Source organism: Macaca fascicularis, chromosome 1, assembly GCF_037993035.2.
Source record: "Macaca fascicularis isolate 582-1 chromosome 1, T2T-MFA8v1.1".
In the NCBI taxonomy this organism is placed as follows: Eukaryota; Metazoa; Chordata; class Mammalia; order Primates; family Cercopithecidae; genus Macaca; species Macaca fascicularis.
The window spans coordinates 134,243,700-134,269,761 of NC_088375.1; the positions used below are offsets into that span (position 1 = coordinate 134,243,700).

At 36.3% G+C, this 26,062-nt stretch overlaps 2 protein-coding genes across 13 annotated transcripts in view; one reads left to right on the plus strand and one right to left on the minus strand.

Annotated features, from left to right (window-relative positions):
• Nucleotides 1-10,007, plus strand: part of LRRC39 (leucine rich repeat containing 39) — a 31,290-nt gene extending 21,283 nt beyond the window's left edge. For 4 of the 6 annotated variants that reach the window (XM_074000844.1, XM_074000845.1, XM_074000839.1 and 1 more), the window contains 5 exons: nt 472-608; nt 2,547-2,692; nt 3,661-3,813; nt 6,331-6,470; nt 7,597-7,820. In XM_074000844.1, the coding sequence (XP_073856945.1) occupies nt 472-608; nt 2,547-2,692; nt 3,661-3,813; nt 6,331-6,470; nt 7,597-7,688 (668 nt within the window). In that variant the 3' untranslated portion in view covers nt 7,689-7,820. Of the gene's footprint in view, nt 1-471; nt 609-2,546; nt 2,693-3,660; nt 3,814-6,330; nt 6,471-7,596; nt 7,821-9,756 lie in introns of those variants that run through there. The other 2 variants (XM_065549117.1, XM_005542612.4) reach the window with 1 other exon arrangement.
• On the minus strand, nt 8,345-26,017 carry TRMT13 (tRNA methyltransferase 13 homolog). Of its 7 annotated transcripts, none has more exons than XM_005542601.4 (11): nt 25,783-26,017; nt 22,307-22,353; nt 22,144-22,210; nt 19,541-19,603; nt 19,003-19,072; nt 18,740-18,846; nt 18,234-18,401; nt 16,045-16,117; nt 15,105-15,179; nt 10,524-10,956; nt 8,345-10,227 (listed from the first exon to the last, which is right to left on the minus strand). In XM_005542601.4, the coding sequence occupies exons 1-11, from the start codon at nt 25,927-25,929 to the stop codon at nt 10,032-10,034; spliced, it is 1,446 nt and encodes a 481-aa protein (XP_005542658.1). In that variant the 5' UTR covers nt 25,930-26,017; the 3' UTR covers nt 8,345-10,031. The 7 variants fall into 7 exon arrangements, 6 of the variants coding, with proteins under 6 accessions (XP_005542658.1, XP_045222536.1, XP_045222518.1 ...); XM_045366583.3 differs by having other exon boundaries at nt 10,021-10,227; nt 10,524-10,995; XM_045366601.2 differs by lacking the exon at nt 10,524-10,956.
• Nucleotides 26,018-26,062: the final 45 nt, after the last annotated feature.

Consider the following 26,062-nt stretch of genomic DNA (forward strand, 5'->3'; position numbering starts at 1 on the left):
AAATTGAAGCTTCTAGAGGATTCAAGTTTTTGGATTTACTGAGGTGATTCAAGATGAGATTTCAATGAGAGAAAAGCCTCTTTGGAAATATCCTGTAGATTCTCCATACAGTATTGTCAGCTCAGCTATTTCTCTTAGGAATAGCTTCGATAGCCTTCAACAGTTGAAGGCAGTAAAGAAAACAAGATTCTTCAAATGGGAAAAAAAAATCTGAATAGAAAATTTCTCAGGATTTTGTGTAGATGAAACAAAATGAAAATAGTTGGGATTTTTTTTTTTTTTTCCTATTGCATGGATAAATTTGTCCCTTGTTTGAAGAAGGGACAGGACACAGACTGGGAAAAGGGAAGAAACTAAGAACTCCAAATTTGCCAATACAAAACTGGCAAGTAAGTTATGCTGTAACACCTTAATAACTATAAACATTATTTTATATCCAACTCCTCTCTATTGTATATTATTTTTTTATAGGACTGCTTACTAGACTTCAGGAACTGATTCTTAGCTACAACAAAATCAAGACTGTCCCCAAGGAACTAAGTAATTGTGCCAGCTTGGAGAAACTAGAACTGGCTGTTAACAGAGATATATGTGATCTTCCACAAGAGGTTAGAAAGATATAAATGCTTATGACTGTATTTTCCATCTGCAGTAGTTGACCTCTCAATGTGTGGTTGTTAACAATAATAAAACTAATGAGAAAATTCTATGTATTTCAGAAAAAATATTTAGGGAAAACCATTTCCATAAGTATAATGCAGGTTTTTAATTGGAGAAAGATTTAGTGTAAAAGATACTTCTATTATTATCACAGTACTGACATCATTTGTTAAACTGTGATCTCCTTGAACACCAGGGTGAGAGTTGTATTATAGTCTCAGAATTGAGGGCAGAGCCTAGGTTGTAGTGATTACTTAAATGCTTTTTTAATTAATAAATGGTTATCATAAAGCACAGACAATGTGGTGATAGCAATAAGACTGGAATGCCTTCAAACTTTGATTTGGTATGATGTCTTGTTATTGGTCAAACCAAATTGATCATATAAAAATAAAGACATTTGTATTACTTTTTGAAAATATTTAATGCTCTTAGGATCAGTGAAGAAGTTTCCATGGGGCTTTGGTTTTGAAAACAATGACTCTACAAGATAAAAGTTAAGAAAAATAATAAAATAAAATAGACTATTCCCTTCTCCCACTTTATCTTAATTAGTATATCAGACTTCTCTTCCAAAACAGCAAACTTGTCACCAACAATTGTTGCTCTTGCAAATGAAACATAGTATATACATATACATTATATCTTCTAATAGTTCAATTTCATGAAATGTATACCCTTGTGTATTAATCTGTTCTCATACTGCTGATAAAGACATACTCAAGACTAGGTAATTAATAAAGAAAAAGAGGTTTAATGGACTCAGTTTCACGTGGCTGGGGAGACCTCACAATCATGGCAGAAGGCGAAAGGCAATCATGGCAGAAGGCGAAAGGCACGTCTTACATGGTGGCAAGAGAGAATGAGAACCAAGTGCAAAGGGAAACCCCTTATAAAACTATCAGATCTCATGAGGCTTATTCACTCCTACAAGAACAGTATGGGGGAAACCACCCCCATGATTCAATTGTCTCCCACCAGGTCCCTCCCACAACACATGGGAATTATGGGAGCTACAATTCAAGATGAGATTTGGGTGGGGACACAGCCAAACAATACCATTTTGCATATAATAAAAATGATAATATGGATAATTTCTTACACATACAAGAGGGTCAATGAATACTTTATTTCTGACTCATGTGTTTTGTTTCTGGGTTGGCCCCATCATTATAAAAGCTATGTGATTTTGTACAATCTATTAACCAGTCTTTTTTCTGAGACAGGGTCTCACTCTTTTACCCAGGTTGGAGTACAGTGGTGTGATTCTGGCTCACTGCAGCCTCAACCTCCTGGGCCCAAGCAATTCTCCCACTTCAGCCTCCTAAGTAGCTGGGACCAAAGGCTTGTGCCACAATCCCTGGCTAATTTTTAAATTATTTTGTAGAGACAGGGTCTCACTATGTTGCCCAGGTTCGTTTCAAACTCCTGGACTGAAGTGATCCTCCTAACTACCAATTTGCCTACCAAAATGCTAGGATTATAGGCATGAGCTACCTCTTTCCTCCACCACTATTATTTGGAAGTTAAATTTTGAGTTTTCCCATACAATTCTCAACTACTGGATCAAAGGAAAACATGATAATGGGTGCTTACTCTCAGCGAAAAAAAGGTTTTGCCAGGCACATTCTATAAACCCTGGAACCTGGTGATTATGAAAGATAAACTTTCTTTGAATAGGTGAACTTTCTATGAGAGTTTTACACTTCCCTGGAGGTTATTTAGCTTTATATTTATTTTTAATTTGTTGTGGACTACTATGACTAAATAAAGCCCAAGTAAAATGTGAACATTCCTGGATGTGAAATATTGCCTTTACTGACATGAGTCTTTTAGTAGTTTACATTGTGGGCATTTATTTTGAAAAATTTTGCTTTCTTCTTCAGCTCAGCAATCTGCTAAAACTTACTCACCTTGATCTGAGTATGAACCATTTTACTACAATCCCTCTTGCTGTGTTGAACATGCCTGCCCTTGAGTGGCTAGACATGGGAAGCAACAAACTTGAACAACTTCCTGATACTATAGAAAGGTAAAAGAAATAACTCTTTATGCTAATGATAAATGTCTTGAAACCTCTTATGAAAAAAACTAAGCAAGACAAATGGGATCTCGAGCATAATCAATCACAATAGGTCCAACTAGTTTGAAATACACTGTTTTAACAGAATATTTTCATTTGTTCCAAGTAAGTAAAAGGGTTTGGGAAGAAGAAAAAACTGGCTTTTTTCAAGTGATCCACCTGCCTCTGCCTTCCAAAGTTCTGGGATTACATGCATGAGCCACCACGCCTGGCCAAAACTGGCTGACTTTGAGAAATTAACAAGAATATGCCACAATAACCACCTTGCTTAGTATATGCCAAGCACTTCTATGCACTTTACAAGCGGATGAAGAAACTAATGACAGAGATGTTAGCTAACTTGCTCAAGTTAGTAAGTGGGCAAGCTAGGATTTGAACCTAGGCAGCCTGGACCCAGAGTCCATGATGTTAAGCATTATGCATACTGCTTTGCTATAAATGGGCATATTAATCATTTGATTGTTCTCTTAAGACTCTAACTCAGATTAGGTAACATTTACAGCAGTTCTTCTTCAAGAAATCCTATGAGAATAGTGAAAGAATTCTAGAATATGTTGATTTGATTTCATTTCTATTGCCATACGATGTAAGAGTTGTACTGTAGAGATGAACTTCCTGATGCGGTTTCTCTAATAACCAGGTAATGTGATGTCAGTTAACTCAGTAAGTATACTAGTTAAATATGTTGTAAAAGACATTTGATTTTAACATAAGAACCAAAGGCTGGGTGCAGTGGCTCACGCCTGTAATCCCGGCACTTTAGGAGGCTGAGGGTGGGAGGGTAGCCTGAGCTCAGGAGTTCAAGGCCATCCTGGGCAACATGATGAGACCCCTGCCTCTTAAAATTATTTTTTAAAACTCCAAAACCAATGTTTTCATATTATACGTAATTAATTGCAGAAACCTTAATTTTTCAGAATGCAAAATCTACATACATTATGGCTGCAACGAAATGAAATAACATGCTTGCCTGAAACAATCCGCAATATGAAAAATCTGGGTACTCTTGTTCTCAGCAACAATAAACTGCAAGATATTCCAGTATGCATGGAAGAAATGGCAAATCTGAGGTAAAAAGTTGTAGGCACAAAACTGAAAAACCTTGCTTTCTGGCTGCAGAAAAAAGTAATGTAGAGAGATTGTTATTAATAAATTTCAGTTGTTATTTACATGAATGGATATTTAAAAAATCTTTTCCAATGTTGAAATTCTACAATTTGATGAATAGGATTCATATAACACTGGTCTATTTAAGAAAGAATCCTTAAAACTAAAGCAGTTTGGGATTTATCAGCTTTAAGAAATGTCCTCCATTTTAGATGTTTATCAAAGGTCTTTTATGGGAAAGAAAGTAAATGTATGAAATAATAAATGTGTGACATGGTAATGTTGGCTCTGAACAAACTTTAGAAAACTTGGTTGACAAAATTTTGAATCAACTGAAAAAAGCATGACTTGAAATCTCTGAATGCCTTAGTTCTCAGTATTAACATTCTTTATTGAATTTCTTATTAAAATATGTAGTTTTAAGACTTCTTTTTGACAGTATTATATAATTTTTTAGCATGGGTAGATGGGAGTGTCACTTGTATGTTATCGTACAGCTGACATGTATTTTTGTCATCTTAGTTTCATGCTATGTACGTACCATAACCAACCTATTGCCTATGAGAAACATGTAAGATAAAATATTTACAGCCATTGTTACAAGTTTAGAGTGTATTTTTCTATCTTGTTTTACAAGTATGTTATATAACATTCAAAAATAATTTTTTTCTTGATTGAGAAAAGGATACAAAATGCAAAATCCACAATTTTGATAACTGAAAATTGCCAATTGTTTTGCAGTACTTTATTATATTGGGTGTCGTCTTTTTTGGGCTTTTAGCTAGCTAACGAATGAATACATTAGACATTTTTGGGTTTTAGTTGGGATTTTACATAGCTTGCCTTTTAGTTCTTTGGTTCTTTGCTGTTTCTATTAACCCACAGCATTATTTTAATACATGTTATAATACCAACCTAAAAAAAAATAAAGGTCCTCTGTTGGTGACAAATTCATGAAAATTATACAGCTAAAAAAACTTCATTCGCAACATAAAAATCAAAAGCGTAAAAGTGTTTATTTCCTAAATAAGTACAAATGGACACAATTATGTTACTGATAGAAAGCAGATATATTAGTCGGGAGTGGTGGTGCATGCCTATAACAGCTACTCGGGAGGCTGAGGCTGGAGGATCGCTTGAGCCCAGGAGTTTGAGGTTGCAGTGAGCCAAGATTGCGACACTGCACTCCAGCTTGGGAAACAGAGACTATTTCTTAAAAACAAAAAACAAAAACAAACAAATAACCACTAGATATAACTTTTTACTAAGTAGTATCAAAACTCTGTCAAGTATTTTTTCTCTTTAAAAATTATTTTAGATTATTTTAGGTTGCTTATATTTCTTCTTTTGAGAAATATCTTTTCATATCCTTTGCCCGCTTGTGGGGTTATTTTTTTTCTTGTTGAGTTGTTTGAGTTCTTTGTAGATTCTGGATATTAGTTCTTTGTCAGATGTATAATTTACATATATTTTTCCCATTCTGTAGGTTGTCTATTAACTCTGTTGATTATTTCTTTTGCTGTGCAGAAGTTTTTCTAATTAAATCTCATTTGTCTATTTTTGGTTTTGTTGTGTTTGCTTTTGAGGTCTTCATCATAAATTCTTTGCCTAGGCCAATGTCCAGAAGAGTTTTTCCTAGGATTTCTTCTAGGATTTTTTACTGTTTCAGATGTGACATTTTAAGTTTTAACCCATCTTGAAAGCTCCCTCAAGCATTTTTCTTCCAAAGCTTAATCTTCTGACAATTGAGAATAAGAGAATACCCACTAAAACCCAAAACTTCCATAACCAAATAATTCATTTATTCACTTGTTCAGCAACTACCTGCCTTGTACTGGGTGGTGAAGACACAATGATAAGTAAGATGAATGTATATAAACTATGCAGAAACTAATTTCATAGCACTAATTTTATATTTAAGATATGTTAACATTGCTCTTAGAAGTTAAGCTGTATTGCATGAAATATATGCTGTAGGCTGGGTGCAGTGGCTCACGCCTGTAATCCCAGCACTTTAGGAGGCTAAGACAGGCAGATCACTTGAGGCCAGGAGTTCAAGACCAGCCTGCCCAATATGGGTGAAACCCTCTCTCTACTAAAAATACAAAAATTGTCCGGGTGTCATGCGTGTGAGCCTCTAGTACCCGCTACTTGGGAGGCTGAGACACTAGAATCACTTGAACCCAGGAGGTGGAGGGTGCCATGAGTCCAGATGATGCCACTACACTACAGCCTGTGCAACTAGACTAACTAGTTGCTTTTATAAGCTTTGAAAGTAAGTTGTCTAAAGCTAGTGTTTTTTTCTCTTAGGAAAAAAAAAAACATAGATTCTTGAGATATATCACATCTCACCAAGGTGTTCAATTATTGAAACCAGTTAAAAAAGTAATTTAGTATATTATCATTTGACCTTTCTCCAGGGAAATAAATGTACACTTCCATGACACCTATAAAAATACTGGTTTTTGATGAACTGCTAGGTTTGTCAACTTCAGAGACAACCCACTGAAATTGGAAGTATCACTTCCTCCCAGTGAAGGCACAGATGAAGAAGAGGAACGGGAATTATTCGGCCTTCAGTTTATGCACACATACATACAAGAGTCACAGAGAAGAGCAGGTATAAGATTTGTATATAACACAGATTCAATGTTCTTTTTTGGTAATGTGTATATCACTAACTGCTGCCTTTTGATTAATTCCTTTATATATTTCTTATTCCATCTTAAGTTTTCTGTCAAATTCTGTTCTCTTAGTCAATATTGTGGGAAGAAAAAAAGTGAAATGGAGAGAGGGGTTGTAAAGATATTCAAAGTCTTTCAAGTGGGGGAAGGAAATAAATCCTTTGGCTAAGCATATGAAGTAAAACCAAGTGAGTGAAGATGTGATTCTTAAAGCTTTGCTACCTCATTCTACCAGCTTGCCACACATAGCAGTTTGACCATGAACTGATCTTCCCTGTCATTCCACAAATATTAAGATAACACAGTGTTTTGTTTTGTTTTGTTTTTTAAAGAGATGAGGTCTTACTATTTTGCCCATTTTGCCCAGGCTGGAGTGCAGTGGCTATTCAAAGGCACAATCATAGCTCACTGTTGGCCTTGAACTCCTGGGCTGAAGAGATCATCCCACCTCAGCCTCTGGAGTAACTGGGGCTATCAGTGCATGCCACCATGTCTGGCTGAGAATACAGATTTTAATCAACGAAGTGTGAGGTTTTGATATAGAGATTTCAATCACTTAGTCTCTCATAATTTTGAATTACACCACTTTTTTTAATCAAGGAGGGGCTTTAAGCTAAACCAAGATCAGGGGAAGAGGACAAAGTACACAATTATTTGTTAATAAAAACAATGAAACAATAGTAATAGAAATCATGGTCTTCTAATTGTAAAATGTTAGGAGTTTTTAACTTAAAAGGCAGATTTTAGTTCAACTTAATGCAACAACTAGTTAGTTTGAAAAATGAGTATAACCGAGAAGACAATGACAGAGTTTTTCAGCTAGAGGAAATAATTTTTACTAACATTCAGTGGAGGATGTTTAGAAAATGGTGATTAGATTTATTGTAGCAAGGTCATAGATGCAATAACATGGAGACAGATTGGGGAGACAGGCAAAAAAGTCCTAATTGTGACCTAGTTTTGGAAAGCAGAGAGAGAATACATAAAAGACGATTAGGAGACAGAATTGGTAATTGAATGAAGATGAGAAAAGGGAGTTTATAATGAATGTTTTTGGTTTAGAGAGCGACTGGATAGACGGTGATGCTAAGATGGAGATTGAAGTACAGAAGATGGGTTGGCGAGTAGAATCAGGTGGTAGAGGCAGAAGATGATTTCTAATTTTGGCAGTCATTTTTATTTTGAGGAGTTTCTCTCTGGCTGCCCAAGCTGGAGTGCAATGGCACAATCTCGGCTCACTTGGCAACCTCCGCCTCCCAGGTTCAAGCAATTCTCCTGCCTCAGCCTCCTGAGTAGCTGAGATTACAGGTATGCGCCACCATGCCCAGCTAATTTTGTATTTTTAGTAGAGACAGGGTTTCACCATATTGGTCAGGCTGGTCTCGAACTCCTGACCTCAGGTGATTCACCTGCCTTGGCCTCCCAAAGTGCTGGGATTACAGGCGTAACCCACCGCACCTGGCCCTTAGCAGTAAATTTGATGCACTTGTGGAACATGCAAGTTGTGGTAATTGTATAGGTGAATCTAAAGTTCAAGAAGAGGTTTGTTGAATCTGAAAATTGTGCGGGACAAGAAATAGCTGTATGCATATCCCACATAGTCACTTTCTCATGATATGTGAAGACAAATTAACAGTTAGGAAAACAATAATCCTGACCTAAGGCTGGCATGTTGAAGGACAAACTTATCTTCCGTTAAGGTACTTGATGCCATTGTCAGAAACATACCATTAAGCTAAATGGGCCACAGAACTGTTTCCGTATGATAATTCTTGGATGTGTATGAATATTTTATGAAACATAAATGCGGTTATGCCTGTTGTAGAATATTGTTTATTTCTGGGCATAAATTGTTGAATGATGCAAAACAAATTTTATGACACAAATTAGTATTGCTTGACACAATAAAAAAAAGGTTAATTATTTAATGATATAATATCTTCATTTAGGTTCCCTTGATTGGGGACATGGGTAACTAACTTAAAAAACAAACTACCTTACTTTAATAGCATTTGACATAAAACTTATAACAAGGAAAAAAAAGTTAACGACTTAAAGAGATAATACAATCAAAGCCTATTATGTTATTAAAAATAGATTCACGAGTTACTACCACTACTATTTCCAGTTAATATTTATTGAATTACTCTGTGCTTGGAACTGTTCTATGCATTTTACTTGTGTTATCTCATTTGATACTCACAACAACCTTGTGAGGTAGGTATTATTGTTATCATCATCATCCCCATTTTAAGAGGAGAAAATTGAGGCACAAAGAGATTAAGTGGCATGCCCAAGGTCGCACAACTCAAAGATGGTTGGGTTGGAATTTGAACCGAGGCAGTCTGACAAGATATATGAGACTAAAGTCAGGAATTTTAAATTGGTTAGGCTTCTTATTTACAAATCATGTAATCATAGAACCACAGGATAAAAATAGTTACCTCAGAATATCATAATATCTAAAATTAGTAATTCTGAACTTTTGTCTTGGCAAATGTACCATAAATTAAGACAATTTTTACAAATAAAGGCAGAAACAAAATAGGGATAAGATGCAGAAGAGAGTAACAGTCCTACCATATGTTTGGTTTAATATTTTCTTGTGCATAGAAACCAGTCATGTGTTAAATAAGGCCTAAATTTGAGGTTTTTAGTTTCATTATCTAATTTCTACTTTATTCCAAATTATTTTCCCAAACAGAAGAGAACATACTTATTGTTTGTGCCTATATATGTAAAAAATGACCTGATAAAAGATATGAATAGCTAATCAACTCCAGAAGTTATTTCAAATTTGTAAATTATGTTTGTAAGTATCTTTTTGGAAGTTCTAACTAGATAATTATCCAATAAAATAATTAAGTGAAATAATCTTTTTTCTTTGAAAATAGCTCTTAAGTTTTGTGTTTGTCATGGACAGATTCTGACAATATATACATGTATGGTTCTGGAAATTTGAAGGTGACTTCATTAATTGTGTTTATTAATTGTGAACATCTCCGAATTGTTTGCATTTGAGAAAATCATAATTGTGCTTTTCAGGTCTGTAGGGAAAAATGTCCACATACAAGTCAAATTCTCAGATTGGCCCTTGTTACAATCAATCACTACCTCTTGAACTTGAGAAATAAAAATATTAAATAAAATCAAAGGAAGATAAATTTACAAAATTAATACAAACAGAAATATGCTAATTATGTGTTGACATGTATGTTTCAGATCACCAAGTCAACGGTTCAACTACTTTACCAATCTCCATAAATACGGATGGATAATATAATTCAAGATGCCCTTCTAAAGAGGATTACTTTGGTGAATTCTCTAATGTTTGGATTTCTGAAGTAAAAAGAAAAGCTATTACCAAAGTTTAATGAGGCCACAGCATTTTTTAAAGTTCATATTATTTGCTATTTAAAGTATATATTTTTTAATATAAAAATATAATTAAAAATTTTTTTTGGTGGAAGACAGATGATGCTCAAATTTCTTTTCCATTAAGCAGTTGTTTCTGGTGATGAAGAATGATTTGGTAAAGCAGTTAACAAAACATTTTCCAAAGACACCAGAGGGTCTGTATAGTACTGCAAAGCAGGACTGAATCCCTTCTGCTGCAAATACTGGATTCGACCTTGGTCAATCAGCAATTTACAAAGATGCCCTATTTTCTTCTTTTCTTCAACACTAAGAAGCCTAAATTGAATAAACACATACAAAACATTGTTAAAATTTTGTAAAAGTTTATAAAAAATTATTTTTGTCACTTCCATTTATTGAGAGAATGTTAACTAACCCGTAATGTACTAAGTACTTTATCCCATGCTTCCAAGACACATTATATTTATGACCACAATAAGAGATGTGTATATTTTAGCTTATTCTAAAATTAGATTATACATTTTCATGAATTGTTGATAATAGTCATCTAAAGTACAGTATAATACAATATTTCTCCTTTAGTGTCATACATTACAAAAGTAGTCTCTTACCCAGGCAAACTATTAGCGCCATCATCTGTGATTCTGTATCCTCCATCATCATGCTCTTCACTATCATCATTCTGATTATCTTGTCTCTTTGTGGTACTATTTGAGGTTTCCAAAGATGTTTTCCGCATCCCACAAGTTGCCCAACTACTCATTCGCTGGAAATAGTGGAATTCCACTGCTCCAAGGCCTAGAGCCCTGAAATATTCTTTGCCCACATAATGTCTCCAATCACACCTGTGGTGACAACAGAGTGCAATAACAATGCCAGCCACAGGGTTCCACTTCTCTGGGACATTTTTTGCATTTCCTTCCTTGGCCAAAGTGTAAATTTCTTTTTCTGTTTTATCATTCTTTATGCGTTTGGCTAAAGGTTCTTCATTCCTTTCCTCAAAACTGGCAGCATAGGTTTCAATCAAACATCGTAATGCAAGATCTGCAAACACAATTATGTGGCCCCCCGAAACCACATCATCTTTAAAAATAAATATTTTTTACATTTATTAAGCAGTACTGTTTTTAAAAACCCAACAATAGAAACAGCAAAAACCTACTCAGCTTTATATTTGTAATAATTATATGGTGAATTATCAACTTTGTTCAAATTTGCTCTTCTTACTATCTTCTCAGTTTAATGATTTATTCTGCGTAAAGCCTAATTTCCAATAAAGCTATCTGAAGCTTAAGATCTACAATTTGAAGAACTTTTACCCAGCTCCCTGAATTGTCTCTCACTTTTCCTACCTTAGCTGAGGAAATGACTTGTACAGGAAAACTTTATTCACTTACACTTACATTCTAGTTTAAGAAAGGAAAAAAAGAAGGAAGGAAGGAAGGGAGGGAGGGAGCGAGGGAGGGAAGAAAGGAAGAGGGAGGGAGGGAGGGAGGAGGAAGGAAGGGCAGACAAATCTGTTTAGGTTGATGTTAAGTCAAGATGCTTGTCTTGAAGAGGCTCATAGCAAATAGTGATGAACTGAAGAGTTGAAAGAGGAGTCAGAACAGAATCTGGAAAGTAGGCCTCACTGAGTAGCCTAACTGTATTTATTCATTTATTTAACAAACATTTACTGAATGCCTTTCATGTGTGAAGCATTGAGGATGCAATGATTAATATACACAAACTTAAGAGGGAGATGTACTCCACATTACAATGAAAACATTTTAGTATATTTTAAAACTAAATAAATGGATTTTTGATGACTATGGCTATTTCCCATCAAAAACTCCTACACTGTTGACAATATTGGAAAGACCCCAAATGTAGGACCCACATCTTCTGTCTTAATCATTAGATTGTCATGTTGTGTCTGTTCAATCAAAAACATATACATATTTTAAAATTGTATTACCCTAAGATAAAACAAGTGACTATTAAATGATCTGATATTTCACTAGTAAATTGAATTCAATATATGAATTTAAGTCAAACATTAGAAACCCATTCTTTGGAGAAAGTGATAGCTAATCTATTATTTCATAAACTATTATTTTCTGACAAAATACATTTAGTCATTGTTTTATTCATATCTGACTTAAGTAAGTGATTTTCAGAAATGTGAATAACCAGATAAATTATTAAAAGAATTAAGTGGGCCGGGCGCGGTGGCTCAAGCCTGTAATCCCAGCACTTTGGGAGGCCGAGACGGGCAGATCACAAGGTCAGGAGATCGAGACCAGCCTGGCTAATACGGTGAAACCCCGTCTCTACTGAAAAATACAAAAAACTAGCCGGGTGAGGTGGTGGGCGCCTGTAGTCCCAGCTACTCGGGAGGCTGAGGCAGGAGAATGGCGTAGACCCGAGAGGCGGAGCTTGCAGTGAGCTGAGATGTGGCCACTGCACTCCAGCCTGGGCGACAGGGCGAGACTCCGTCTCAAAAAAAAAAAAAAAGAATTAAGTGGTTTCAGGCCAGCCGCAGTGACTCACGCCTGTAATTCCAGCACTTTGGGAGGCCAAGGCGGGCAGATCACGAGGTCAGGAGATAGAGACCTTCCTGGCTAACATGGTGAAATCCCGTCTTTGCTAAAAATACAAAAATTAGCCAGGCGTGGTGGCACGAGCCTGTAGTCCCAGCAGTTTGGGAGGCTGAGGCAGGAGAATTGCTTGAACCTGGGAGGTGGAGGTTGCAGTGAGGCGAGATTGTGCCACTGCACTCCAGCCTGGGTGACAGAGTGAGACTTCATCTCAAAGAAAAAAAAAAAGAATTAAGTTATTTCAGAATTAGAAGGAGCTTTAGCAATTTATCTCAATTCATCTGTCATAGAGAGCTTAAAGGACAAAGCCACATACACAGAAAGGGACAAGGAAACACAGCAAATTGGTAGCCAAGATTGTTCATTCATTCCAATATTCACTGTGTTCCTGTTATATAGAAAGCATTGTACTAGTATGCCATATACTCAAAAAATTCAGAGCATGGTGGAAGAATTAGATATATAAACAGATAATTAAAATACAACAAGGTAAAATTATGCAGAGGGTATTATGATAACACCCAGGAGGCATATCTTATTTAAGGGAGCTCCCTGAAAGTGGTGACAACGGAGGTGAAGGATGAGTAAAAACTGACCAGTTGTTTTGTTTGGGTGAATGGGTGAATGGGGGTGAAATTCCAGATATAGTAGAAATAGTACAGTATATGGAAGAGCACCCAGGGTTTGATGTTGCTGAACAGCAAAGTAGGAGACAGGGAATGCAAAAAAGAGAGGAAGGCTGAAGCCAGATTGAGACGAAAACGTTATGTCAAAGAGTTCGGACTATATCAGTAAGTACTGAAGAGTTTAAAGAGAAAGACACATTAGTTGTGTAGCAGATGGGTCTGAGATTGATTGACCAATTGAGATAGGGTCTTGCTCTGTCACCCAGGCTGCAGTGCAGTGGCGCTATCCCAGTTCACTGCAGACTCAGACTCCTAGGCTCAAGTGATTCTCCCACCTCAGCCTCCTGAATAGCTGGGACTACATGCACAAGCTATCATGCCCAGCAAATTTCTAAATTTTCTGTAGAGATGGGATCTTGCTATGTTGCCCAAGCTAATCTTGAACTCCTAGCCTCAAGCAATCATCTCACTTCAGACTCCAGTGTTGGTTTTCCAGGCATAAGTCACTGTGCCTAGCCTGAATATTAAATATTTAAAGGACAGAAGTGGAAGGAGACTGTGAAATAAACAGAAAGAATGGCATAGATGTAGGGGAAGAACCAGGAAATAAGAGTATCGCAAAAGAGAAGAAAATGGAATTTCAAGAAGGGCAGCAACTGTGGCAGAGATGAAAGGAGGATTCAGATACAGTGAATCAAGGGTAAAAAAATTACATGGAACATGAGAAATGGCCACTGTAGGTCAAAAGAGTGTACTCCCTCCTACCCCCAGGATGGAACTGGTTTACTTTAGAAGACTTTTATAAGGCTTAAATGAGATAAGATATGTGAAAGTACAGTCATGCACTGCTTAACCATTGGTATATGTTTTGAGAAATGCGTTAGGCGATTTCATCATTGTGGGAACATCAGAGTGTACTACACAGACCTAGATGGTATAGTGTAGCCTACTACACACCTAGGGTGTATGGCACAGCCTATTGCTCCTAGGCTACAAACCTGTACAGCATGTTACTGAACACCGTAGGCGATTGTAACACAATGGTAAGTATTTGTGTATCTAAATACAGAAAAGGTACAGTAAAAATATGGTATAATTTTATAGGACCACTGTCATATATGAGTCCACTGCTGACCAAATCATCATTATGTTGTACATTACTGTAGTCTTAAAAACTATGAAGGCCAACACAAATATATAGTACTCAATGCCATTTCCAGCCAATATGAGTATTATCTGTGGACACTCCAAGTTACCCATATGGGTAGATGATGACACTAGCAAAAGTTAGGAAGATGATGTAACAATAATTAACATTTATGGAGCACTATTATGTGCCAGACACTTTACATGCAACCCGGTGAATTATTAATATATTAGTATCTCTGTTTTATAGATGAGGTAACCAAAGCTCAGAAAGGTTAAGTAATTTGACAAGGTTACACAACAGAGCTGAAGGCTAGACTATCTGATTCTAAAGCACATGCTGTCTCCACTTTACCATGCTAGATCTGATGGATCAAAGTGCTAAGACAAGACATCTTAGATTTTTTTTTTTTTGTCTAACATTTATTTTTTTTCTTTTTCCCCAGAATCCTGAAACACAATAGTCTTTTAATGGGAGAGGTTTCTGAGTTCTTCCTAAGGAACTATTCTACAAAAAATCAGTAGCTTCTGGGTGGAAAAATACAGTTTCCATAAATGGTCTTATTTTCCTTTTCTGATTGAAATTTAACCCAAAGAACTTTAAAGTCTAATGTGATGCAGTATTTACATACAAAACTCTTAATTCATCCTGCAAAATGGCCAAAATGAGCAGATAAATAGGAAAGCTATGCATCTAATAAAGCACAGAGCCAGTGCTCTATAAAGATTAATGAGTTGTAAACATAAGATATCTATTCAAAAGAGGCCACTGAAATGGTTGGGGCCAGGTTAGGTCAAAACTTAATGCATTAATGTAAACACTATTAGTATGTTTACATACCTGTTGCCATACCACACAGATGCTTTCCAATTCCTACCACAGGTAGTTTTCCTTCTCTTAGCACAGGAATCTTGTCTGAAATGGAAATGAGAATTAAGTTAACTGTCTAGTGAAAGAAAGTACATATTATTGTGGCCTTCCAAAAGAAATAACTAATTAGAGTCTCTGAATTTTAGCCTGAAAGAGACTCAAAGAAAAAATTCTCACTTTATGGAACACAACATAGAACATAAGAACTTGTTTAGGGTTCATAATATCAGAAAGTTAATATATTCAGTTAAATAATTTTAAATACAGTGATTTCTATACAAATGCTGGGTTGCTTTTCATGGCTGGATTAAAATTAGTGAATGGAAGAGGTTGTGAAGATATGTTTGCATTATTTTCTTTGGATAATCTGAAAAATAGAAAAGGTATAAAAAGGGCACTACAGAAGTTGATTGAGAAGTGTTTGTGTGTGTATGTGTCTGTGTGTGTTTTGTGTATGGAATGTGAATTCCACAGTGATGACTTCTTTTCTCTTGTACAATTTAAAATTTTAGGAAGTATCTTTTACACATTAGCTAGGCAGAGAAATACCTCATTTTCTTTAATGGTTTAGGTAAAGTCATGTTAACGGCAGGCAGAAGGCTAGTTTATAGTTTGAATGGACTCAAAAAAATTTAAACAGGACAAAGAAACAACATAAGTACATATTATAAAAACTTTTAAACTCTTCCCTAACACTTCATTTCCACTTGATACTGAAAATTTTAAAAATTCTCAACCTTAATTCAATTTACATCTATTTACACACTATATAAAACATTCTATATTAACAATGGATTGATTTGACTGTTTTCTCTGAAGCACCGTTCTGCATGATTGGATTTCTAAGCAACCTCAGAGTTTGAAACAGTTATGATTTATTTGTAGAGCAATGGAAAGTTACACAACTTACTCAAACACAAGTGTTGAATATCAATTTGAAGTCTTTCAAACACTGAATTTTTCTTTCTGTGTTTTCCATCCACCTGCACAAACAGAACATTATTGTAATAATGACTTCTTACGTTTAAAAAGGATTTATGAAAATAAAAAGATTTTTGTTTTCAAAATTCAGAGCAACAGAATATATTTAAAAATGAAGACTGTACATTCTTTGATGAGAACTTCAAAATATTACACTTTTAAAAAAAGATTTGAAAATGTTTATCAATTATGTAAACATAGACATCATTTCCTTTAACCCTAAAAATTCCCAGTTCACTGACAAAGGAACTGAAGTTCACAGATCTTAAGTCATTTATGTAAGATTGTCTACTAGCTCTTTTATCTTTGTCACTCTTCATATACTATTTTTGGTTTGTTCCTCCTCTTGCTCTCCTGAAAGATCACAACCATTCTAACCTATACCTATGTGCCCATGACCTACTGATCTACATTTGTGGCTCAGGCCTCTCCAATGAGCATCAGACACATACTCAGTTGTGAACTAGAAAGCTCTACTTCACCAGCAAACTGGGCACATCCAGAACTGAACTCATTATTTCTGTCTCCAAAACCCTCCTTCCTCTTGCTCCCCCTTTATTCCTTATCTCAGGAAAGAACACCATTTAGTCACCTAAGTCATAAAAATTCTACCCAAAATTACTCCTTATCTCTCATATTCAATTACTAATAAATCACCAACTCTTGTGGCTTCCAACATCTTCACATTTCTCATACTGTTGCTCTCCTCTCCATCCCAATGCAATAGATTTAGCTCTGGCCTCTCTCTTACTTGGATTGTTGGACAAAAATTATCTTTATTATTAATCTCTCTACTTCAAGTGTCAGACTCTTCTAATATAGTTTTAATGGTGCTGCTAGGATAAACTTTGAAAAATTCCCTTCTACTTTACCAACTCTTATATATTATTTCAATCTCATCTCAACTGTCACTTCTACGAAAACTTCTATGACCCACACTAGACTGAAAAGTTGCTGCTCTATCTTCGTGCTCCCATAGGATTGGGTACTTACCACTATCAAAACACACTTAGCATACTGAACACAAATATTTATATGTCTACTCCACTAGACATAAGCTTCTTCAAAGCCAAGAACTAAATCTTTTTTCTATTGTACCCCCACCAGACAGCAGCATAGTCAAACTCCTTCCTTAGCATAAAATATGAGATCTTCTATAGGCTAGCCATGCTCTCCAGTCTCATCATTGCTGAACTCTACTTTGCAACATGTACTCCCATTAAACAGGAATGTTTCCACGTTATTTCATGTATTTGGTTACATTGTTCTTGCTTCCTAGAATGCTTCTCAAACTCTCTAACAAACACCAATTCACCTTTCAAGATTTAGTTCAAGCATCACCTTCTCTGCGTAGTCATTCTCCATCTCTTCCCTGCAATAAAACTTGTCACTCCTGTCTTTGAAACCACGCTGTACTCTGTGCAGACCTTTCTCGTATTTTAACACTTTACTATAGTAATTTATGTATTTGCCTGGGTCTCTTTTCTAAATATAAGTAATAGAGTGGCTGGGCACAGTGGCTCACGCTTATAATCCCAGCACTTCAGGAGGCTAAGGTGGGAGGAGGGCTTGAGCCCAGGAGTTCGAGACCAGCCTGGGCAACAAAGTGAGACCCTGTCTCCACAAAAAATTTTTAAAAATTAGCTGGGCATGGTGGTGCGTGACTGTAGTCCCAGCTACTCATGAGGCTCAAATGGGAGGATTATATGAGCTGAGGAGGTCAAGGCTGCAGTGAGCCAAGGTCCTGCCACTGTACTTCAGCCTGGGTGGGGCCTGGCAGTATGCTCAAAAATTGTTTAATGAATGAATGGCAAGTGGTAAAGATAGGAGTAGAACCCAAGACTTTTAACTCCTAGCTTGAGCTTGGCTCTTTCTATATATTTTCCTGTCTCTGCAAATAATTTTAAGAATTCAGATCAACAGACTATCAAAACTTAGACTAAAAAAATTCACCTTCAGTTTGAGTTATCAATACAATTGGAACTAATAAAAAGCTACAACAAACAGATTAAAAAAATTCCTTTCCTTTCTTTTAAGAAATGTTTCTATCGCTTTTTCCTGAATACAAAAAATGAAAACAAAATTTGGTTACTAACATAGAGCAATGGTTTCACTCACCTTGAATCTTGTGGTCACCTTTTCTACTAGGATGAAGTGAACTTTTTCAGCATCTTTTAAGGCAATATCAACCCAATGAGATAATTTTCCCTTTCCCGCTCCAAACTCAACAAAGCATCTTCTCGGACCAAGTAACTTTAATTTTTCAATGTTACCTAAAATAGAAGCCTGCAAACTTCACAAGATTATTTTATAAACTAGAGCAAACACATTTTGTTCAAATGGGAAAAGAGCAAGGTAATTTCTACATAAGGCAGATGTTTTACATTGATAATTTCTACTTGACTTAAAATTTTTCTCTCTTGCTCTTAAATATTTAATATATGGTACTCAGAATCATATCCATGCCCTCATTTTTTTATATATGTTTCTATGTATTTTTTGAAATGGAAATATTTGGCATCCTGAAAGGTAAACAAAATAAAATCTTATTAATAATTACATTTAAAACACTTTCAACAAATGAACAAAGGCCATGTTTAGTAGTTACTATAGCCTAAACATACCTGCTGTTTCAGGTGCTTGGCTGCAGAATCACCATTTTTAGGGTCATTAAGTGCATCATGTAATGCTGGATGGGACATAATATGATCTTTAAGTGTAGAATTCAAACCTGTGCCAAATATAAGCACAACAGCTTAAGCAGCCAAACACGTAATTGTAGGATTCTGAACAACAGTAGTAACATATTTTAAACTAGAATGGTATCAACTCATATACCACCTAATTACTCTAAAATAATTGAACTTGCAACTTTAGGCAGTCTTACCTTCACTTGCTTTTCTCAATTTCTTAATTAACTTTTCCAACTGCTCTTCAGATAGAGAAGAAATTGGAACCTATATACAAAAATAAAACTAAATAATGTAGCCAAAAATTGCTTTAAAGTAGCATGACAGAGACTGAGTAGAGGTTTACCAATTGGGCAATTCCCATGACAGCTTAGGCTCTTCTCTCTATCAAGCCTTTTCCCTAAGCTGCCATCAGAATTGTCCAACTGCTAAATTTCTACTCCATCTTTGCTGTGCTACTTTAATTCTCCTAACTTCCTCAAGGTCAAGAACAAGTCTAGGCTCAGAAGGGTTCAAGAATCAAAGGGGACTCAGGGCCATATTGTAGCTTGTTTTGCTATGGGGCATGAGCTAGTCTGGGAACTAACCATCTCTAACAATATTGAGTCTATAGGAAAATGCACTGTAAATTAAAAACAGATTTGCTTGAAACAAAAATTAGAACATGGCTTATTCACATCATGAAAAGAGCTTATAAATACCTTTTAAAATTAAACATTAAGTCAATGTACTTACTAATTGTTCAGGTATTTCTGTTTCATCTTTTAAGCCTGCATTAATATCTTGAATATAGAAATCCTTAACAAAAACAAAAACATAAAAGAACTGTTAATAATGTGAAGCTCACAAACATTAAACTAAAATACTGATTCTTCCCTTTATCCCCTGCTCTGCACCTGCCATCCTCCCTTCCTCCCTTCATTTCTTCATTAAATCATTATTGAGTACTTACTCAAGTCCCTAGTTTGCTTTAGGTATTGGGCACTCCACCACAGTAGACAACAAAAGAGACAAAAAGGTGTTCATGGATCTTATATTCTAGTGAGGTGGTTATCTGAATATGCACTTACAGTTTAAAGAAATTCATTTGTAACATTTATTAAAAGTTTTACAGCCTAGACTGTATACACTAGAACTGTAACAATTTTGTCTTATAGTGCTAAAGCAAAAACAGCAAAGTACTAACTACATAATGCTGCTTATCAGACATGCAGCATGACCAAAAACAGAAAGACATACATATTATAACAATAAGTCTGATTTCTTCTATTTTAAAATATTAATTAAAACTTGAAAATATAAATGTCCCATCACACTAGTTATTTAAATTAACATAATGAGGCCAGGCATAGTAGCTCAGGCCTGTAATCCTAGCACTTTGGGAGGCCAAGGCAGAAGGATCTCTTGAACCCAGGAATTTGAGACCAGCCTGGGCAATATAGCAAGACCCTGTCTCTAAAACAAACAAACAAACAAACAAGCAAACAAACACAGATAATGAAATCTTTCTAGTCTGGCTTCAGAAATACAGATTCTAGGTAAGGATCTGTATTATCACTTTCCAACAGAACTTTCTGCAATGATGGAAATGTTCTACATCTGCTCTGGCCAATATGGTAGCCACTGAAATATGGCTAGTGTGACTGAGACATTAGATTTTTAATTTTATTTAGTTTTAATTCAAATTTAAATAGTCATATGTGGCTAGTGGCTAGCATACTGAACGGTGTAGATCTAGATGAATGAAACAGTACTGTTTCTACAAATCCCGTTTCAAAAGTGAAAATAATTCTTGGGAACATTATGTTATGTGTAGTTAAATGGACTTTTGTTACATGGAGGCAGAAAGGTAACAGAGGCAGAAAGGTAACATCCTGCTCGTGTGTTGCTAGCTTTACCTATACGCACAGAATGTGTGTTGCTAGCAATGGAAACTGGTGATTGAGTGGAATGAGTGAAGCCTGCAGGAATTACAATGTTTTACTGGATAACTGAAATAAAACTATAATAGAAAACTAGCTGTTAAGTATTAGAATTTGATGTACTCTTAGTTCAAAATGGTTGCCAAAAGTGTTCCAGGTAACTTATGTTGTAGAGTAGATTTTTAAATGTGAAAACTATTTATACTGGAGAAATTTATAACCAACTAACTTTTAATTAGTATACAAAATTTTTAAACATTGCTCACTAGTTTTCCAAAGTAAAGCAGAATAGTGATATGCCTTTACCTGGGTGCCAAGTGTCCTACTCTACATAGTGAACCAGATAAATACTGCTTTGCATTTCTTTCTCTGTCTCATCATTCCACTGCTTTTCTCTATTTCCTTGCCACTGTGTGCTGGTATGCAGTGAAACTCACCCAAGGGGTTCCATTTTTAATAAATTTATTTATTCTCTCAAACTTTTCTCAGAACACCTATTAAACTTGCTTGCTTTAACTGAAACCTGGAACTTAGGTAAGGAAGATATTTGCAAACAAAGCCAATGTTCTCTCTTTCTATTAGAGGGGCTATGTCCTAAGTAGGTGGTGGTGGTGAGGGTCATCATTTTTCTTCTACACCATCTTAATGTAAAAATACTTTCTAAACTTATGCCATCTGGCCCAGTGGTTCTCAATTGGCAGGCATTTGGAAATGTATGGGAGTATCTTGTCAAAGTAACTGAGAGGTGCTATTGCAAGACATCCTCCCATAAGTCTCTCAATTTTCTACGAGTCTTAGAAGCAGAGGCACTGATTACCTTTTTTCCCAGACTACCTTTTCAAGGGAGGTTGTATGCCAAGCACCCTTGGAAGACAGAAATGGTGTCTCTTCCTGGATCGCACGGCAGCCCTTATTGTACAGTGTAATAAATAAATATCTACTTATGCAACAAAAGTCAGGCAGGTTTGCCTACTATCCAATTTAAAAATATTTGTATTTCTTGGCTGGATTTGGTGGCTCATGCCTATAATCCTAGCACTTTGGGAGGCTGAGGCAGGAGTATTGCTTGATACAAGCAGATCGAGACCAGCCTGGGCAACACAGAGAGAACCCTGTCTCTATAAAAAAATTAAAAAAATAAGCCAGGTGTGGTGTCATTTGCCTATAGTCCCAGCTACCCATGAGGCTGAGGTGGGAGGATTGCTTGAGTCCAGGAGTTCAAGGCTGCAGTGAGCTATGATCATGCCACTGCACTCCAGCCTTGGTGAAAGAGTGAGACCCTATCTCTTTAAATAAAAAATTGTATTTCCTGAGCTTGGGTTCCTCAGCTATGAAACAAGTCCATTCCATGTGCAGCATCTACCAAGGCATTACATACCACATTTCACCATTCAATTTTACTGATCAAACACTTACAGGTTTTGGTTTCTCTCTTGAGTTACATTTTTTCAAATGCTTTGCTAGTTGATCTTCATATACTGTGCTAAATTTAAAAAGAAAATTATTTCAAATGAGATTTGCGCCAATTACTGTTTCCAGCACAAAAAAAAAAAAAACCCCGTATCTGATCCATACTTACTGTTTTGGATCTAAAGGACACAGGATTCTTTTCCGAGCATCTTCTTCCTAATAAATTAAGAGATACATTTATTTAAATAAAATATCAAGTTGATTGCTTACAGATACCAGATATAACTTCAGTGTCTCTGCAATCTCAAAACAAAGTAAGGAAACCTTAAAAGGACATAATGAAAAGTTGGCAAAATCAGGTCCCAAGAGTTTAACAAAAACTCTCCAGTGTAGCTGGCTTAAATATCTATGAACAAATACTGCTTTGGACAAACAAGGGTCTATAGCTTCAAACAGGTTATAGAGAAGGCCTACATATGGTGTCTGAAATCTAGGATAGCATCAACTATTATATGCATGACTATTTTCTGCACAACCAAGAAACAAAAAAATGCTACCTATTTCATTTTATTTTAATTGACAAATAGTTGTATATATTTATCACATATTAGGTTGGTGCGAAAGTAATTGTGATTTTTATGGCAATAAAATAATATACACTATTATATATGTATGGTTTTAATACAACATGATGTTTTGAAATATGTATACATTGTGGAATGGCTAAATCAAGCTTAATTAACATGCATCACCTCACAGACTTATCATTTTTTGGAAAATGCTGCCCATTGACATATGGATTTTAAGATGTATTTTACTGGCTTTGCAGCTTTTTAGTATCAGTTACATCCTACTCATTCCTAAGTTACATCACTTAATGACAGGGAATACATTCTGAGAAATGTATCTTTAGGTGATTTTGTCATTGTGAAAACATCATACAGTATAGTAACACAAACCTGGATAGTATAGCCTACTGTACACCTAGCCCATATAGTATAGCCTATTGCTACTAGGCTGCAAACCTGTACAGCATGTTACCATACTAAATACTGTAGGCAATTGTAACACAATATAAGTATTTGTATATCTAAACATAGAAAAGGTACAGTAAAAATACAGTATTATAACCTTATGGGACCACTATCATATATGTGGTCTGTTGTTGAGTGAAATGTCATTATGTGCCACATGACTATATGAACTGGGAAAAAAGGAAAATTGGTAATATTGGCAATTCTACCCAATATTCCACATGAATCTGTATAAATAGGGATCGTATAACAGTTAAGAACACAGGCCAGCCAGACTGCCTAGGTATGATACCCAGCTCTATCTACCGGCTACGATCCCTATGACCTTAGTTAGGTAGGCTTACTGCCTCATCTGAAAGGTGAGAACAAAAATATGTCTTACCTCCTAAGGTTTGAACAAATTAAGTGAGCTAATAGTTAAAAAAATGAAACAAAACTGCCTAGCACAGTGCTGGCCATAAATTAAGTGGTGACTAAGTGTCTGTTATTATTATTCTTTTAAAAATTTATTTCTGTTTGAACGTGACTCTCAGCATGTCCATGAAGCTATTCACACTGAATTTCATGGGAAAACTAAGAAATTTTCATTTTTTTGGAAAATATTGTATATTCAATAAACTGTGTTATTATTTCTTCCTTATTGCTGGCTTTAAATCCTAACCTCCATGTAAAAGACTCTTCTAACCCCCAAAGCCTAACCACAGCATAGGGGAAAAAAAAGCACATTTAAAATTTATTAGTTGAATTTAGAAACAGGAATTCTGAATCTTGGCACTACTGATGTTTTGGGCTGGTGATTCTTTTGAGGGGGTGAGTGCAGGGGGTGTCCCGTGATTTGTAGGAGGTTTAGCAGCATTTCTGGTCTCTATCCATTAGATGTCAGTGATACTCTTCAGTTTGACAACCAAAATGTCTTCATTTTGCCAAGTGTCCACTGGGAACAAAATCAATCCCTGTCGAGAACCACTGCGTAAAAATGAGTTAAAGTGGTGTCATCACAGCTACATATGACACTTAGAAAAAAAGATGGAAACACAACATTCAGTTATATCATAAATTACAGATTCAGGAGGATAGCCACAATTTAAAACCAGATAGTAGTCATGAAAAGTGTTTCCACTTGATGTTTTGCAGTCTCTCTTCAAGGGGCTAACGATGATATGTCCTTCCTCTCTAGGAATACTGATCGGCTTGTAAGGATTTATTCGTATTCTACTATCATCACCATTTGTATTCGTCTTCCATATATCTGGATAAGGTGGAGTCTAAATCATTCTCCTATCATAACTCTCATTCTTCAACAACGGATGTTTGCCAGTCCCCTCAAGACCAGTTAATACGACTATGGGCATAATTCAGAGTTCCCACAGCAAGTCACGTCTCCCATATTCCATAACAAGAATGTCCTTTTTTCAGTATGCTTCACTTTTGGTAAATGCCAGTCAAAACAAAATAGGAAGTAGGCTATAACTACGATAGGGAGTGGCAGATGAAGGGGGTCAGGGGACTGATCTGCACTGGATATTGTCTAGAAGAATAAACTCCTTAAGAAATAAAATAATGCAAATAATACTGGACATTCAGAAGCATGAAATCAGATGCTGATCGCTTTGTTTTATTCTTTATAGTTCTATTAGACATGCTCTCTTCCTATCAGCATTTTGCTCCTCTGGTTTTTATTTTCCCATCTCACATATATCCTAAAGTAATATACATACATACAAATATACAGTGTTATAGTACATTTATATGCATAACTATTATCAAACAAAATTGTATGCTTTGTTTTCAGTTGTAAAAGGTCAATTCGTATATATTTAAAAATCTTTCCTTCCTATTCCAGCAAAGTTGCATTCTTAAAAACTGTAAGTCGAAAAAAACATGTTTTTTTTTCTTTTTTGAGATTCAGTCTGGCTGTCACCCAGGCTGGAATGCAGTGGCGTGATCTTGGCTTATTGCCACCTCCACCTCCTGGGTTCAAGCGATTCTCCTGCCTCGGCCTCCCGAGTAGCTGGGGTTACAGGCGCGCGCCACCAGGCCCAGCTGATCTTATTTTTAGTAGACAGAGAAATGTCACCGTGTTGGCCAGGCTGGTCTCGAGCTCCTGACCTCAAGTCATCCGCCCGCCTCGGCCTTCCTAAGTGCTGAGATTACAGGCGTGAGCCTCCGCGCCGGGCCTCAAGTCTAAATTTTTAAAAGAAAGTTTTTTCCAACCGCATTCACGAGAAGTGCTTCTCTTTCACGAAATAACAATTAGAACACAACTAGTGAAACCTTCGGGACTTCAATCACTGCTTTTTCTAAACTACCACTTTCCAGCAGGGAGACGGAGCGGTAGCTTGGGGTAAAATTAAAACCTAGCATTACCATGAGTTAAGATCAAGATAAATGGGTCACTGCCGGCGCTTTGCTTGGTAAACTAAAACATTTCTCATCACTAGAACTCATAATCGGTCGGCAAGAAGGGCAAAACTGGGTTTACTAAAGTGAAAGCTGGAGGATCCGGGGGACACAAGCAGAAACCTGTCAAAGAGGGGAGGGGCCGGGTTCCAGCACCGACAGGACCAGGATACTTATTTCCGACTCTGGAGAGAGTAGGGCGATACCACACCTCCGCGGCTCCAGCGTGTTCACCACAAAATCTTTTCCCTGCGGCCACCACCATCCTGCAGAACCGTTTCTTCTTTTCCACATAGTAACCGCATCTACCCTCAGCTGGAAAACCAGTCGCGTGCGGCGACGACGCGGAGGTCGCCATAATTCAGGGCTCACTTCGGTTGTCCAGCACCCGGCAACCAGAAGAAAAGTTGTCAGCTTCCTTCGGGTCCCCTTCCCTTAACAAACATGGCTGCCTCAGCTCCCGCCACACAAGTTAATGCCCGGAACTACCA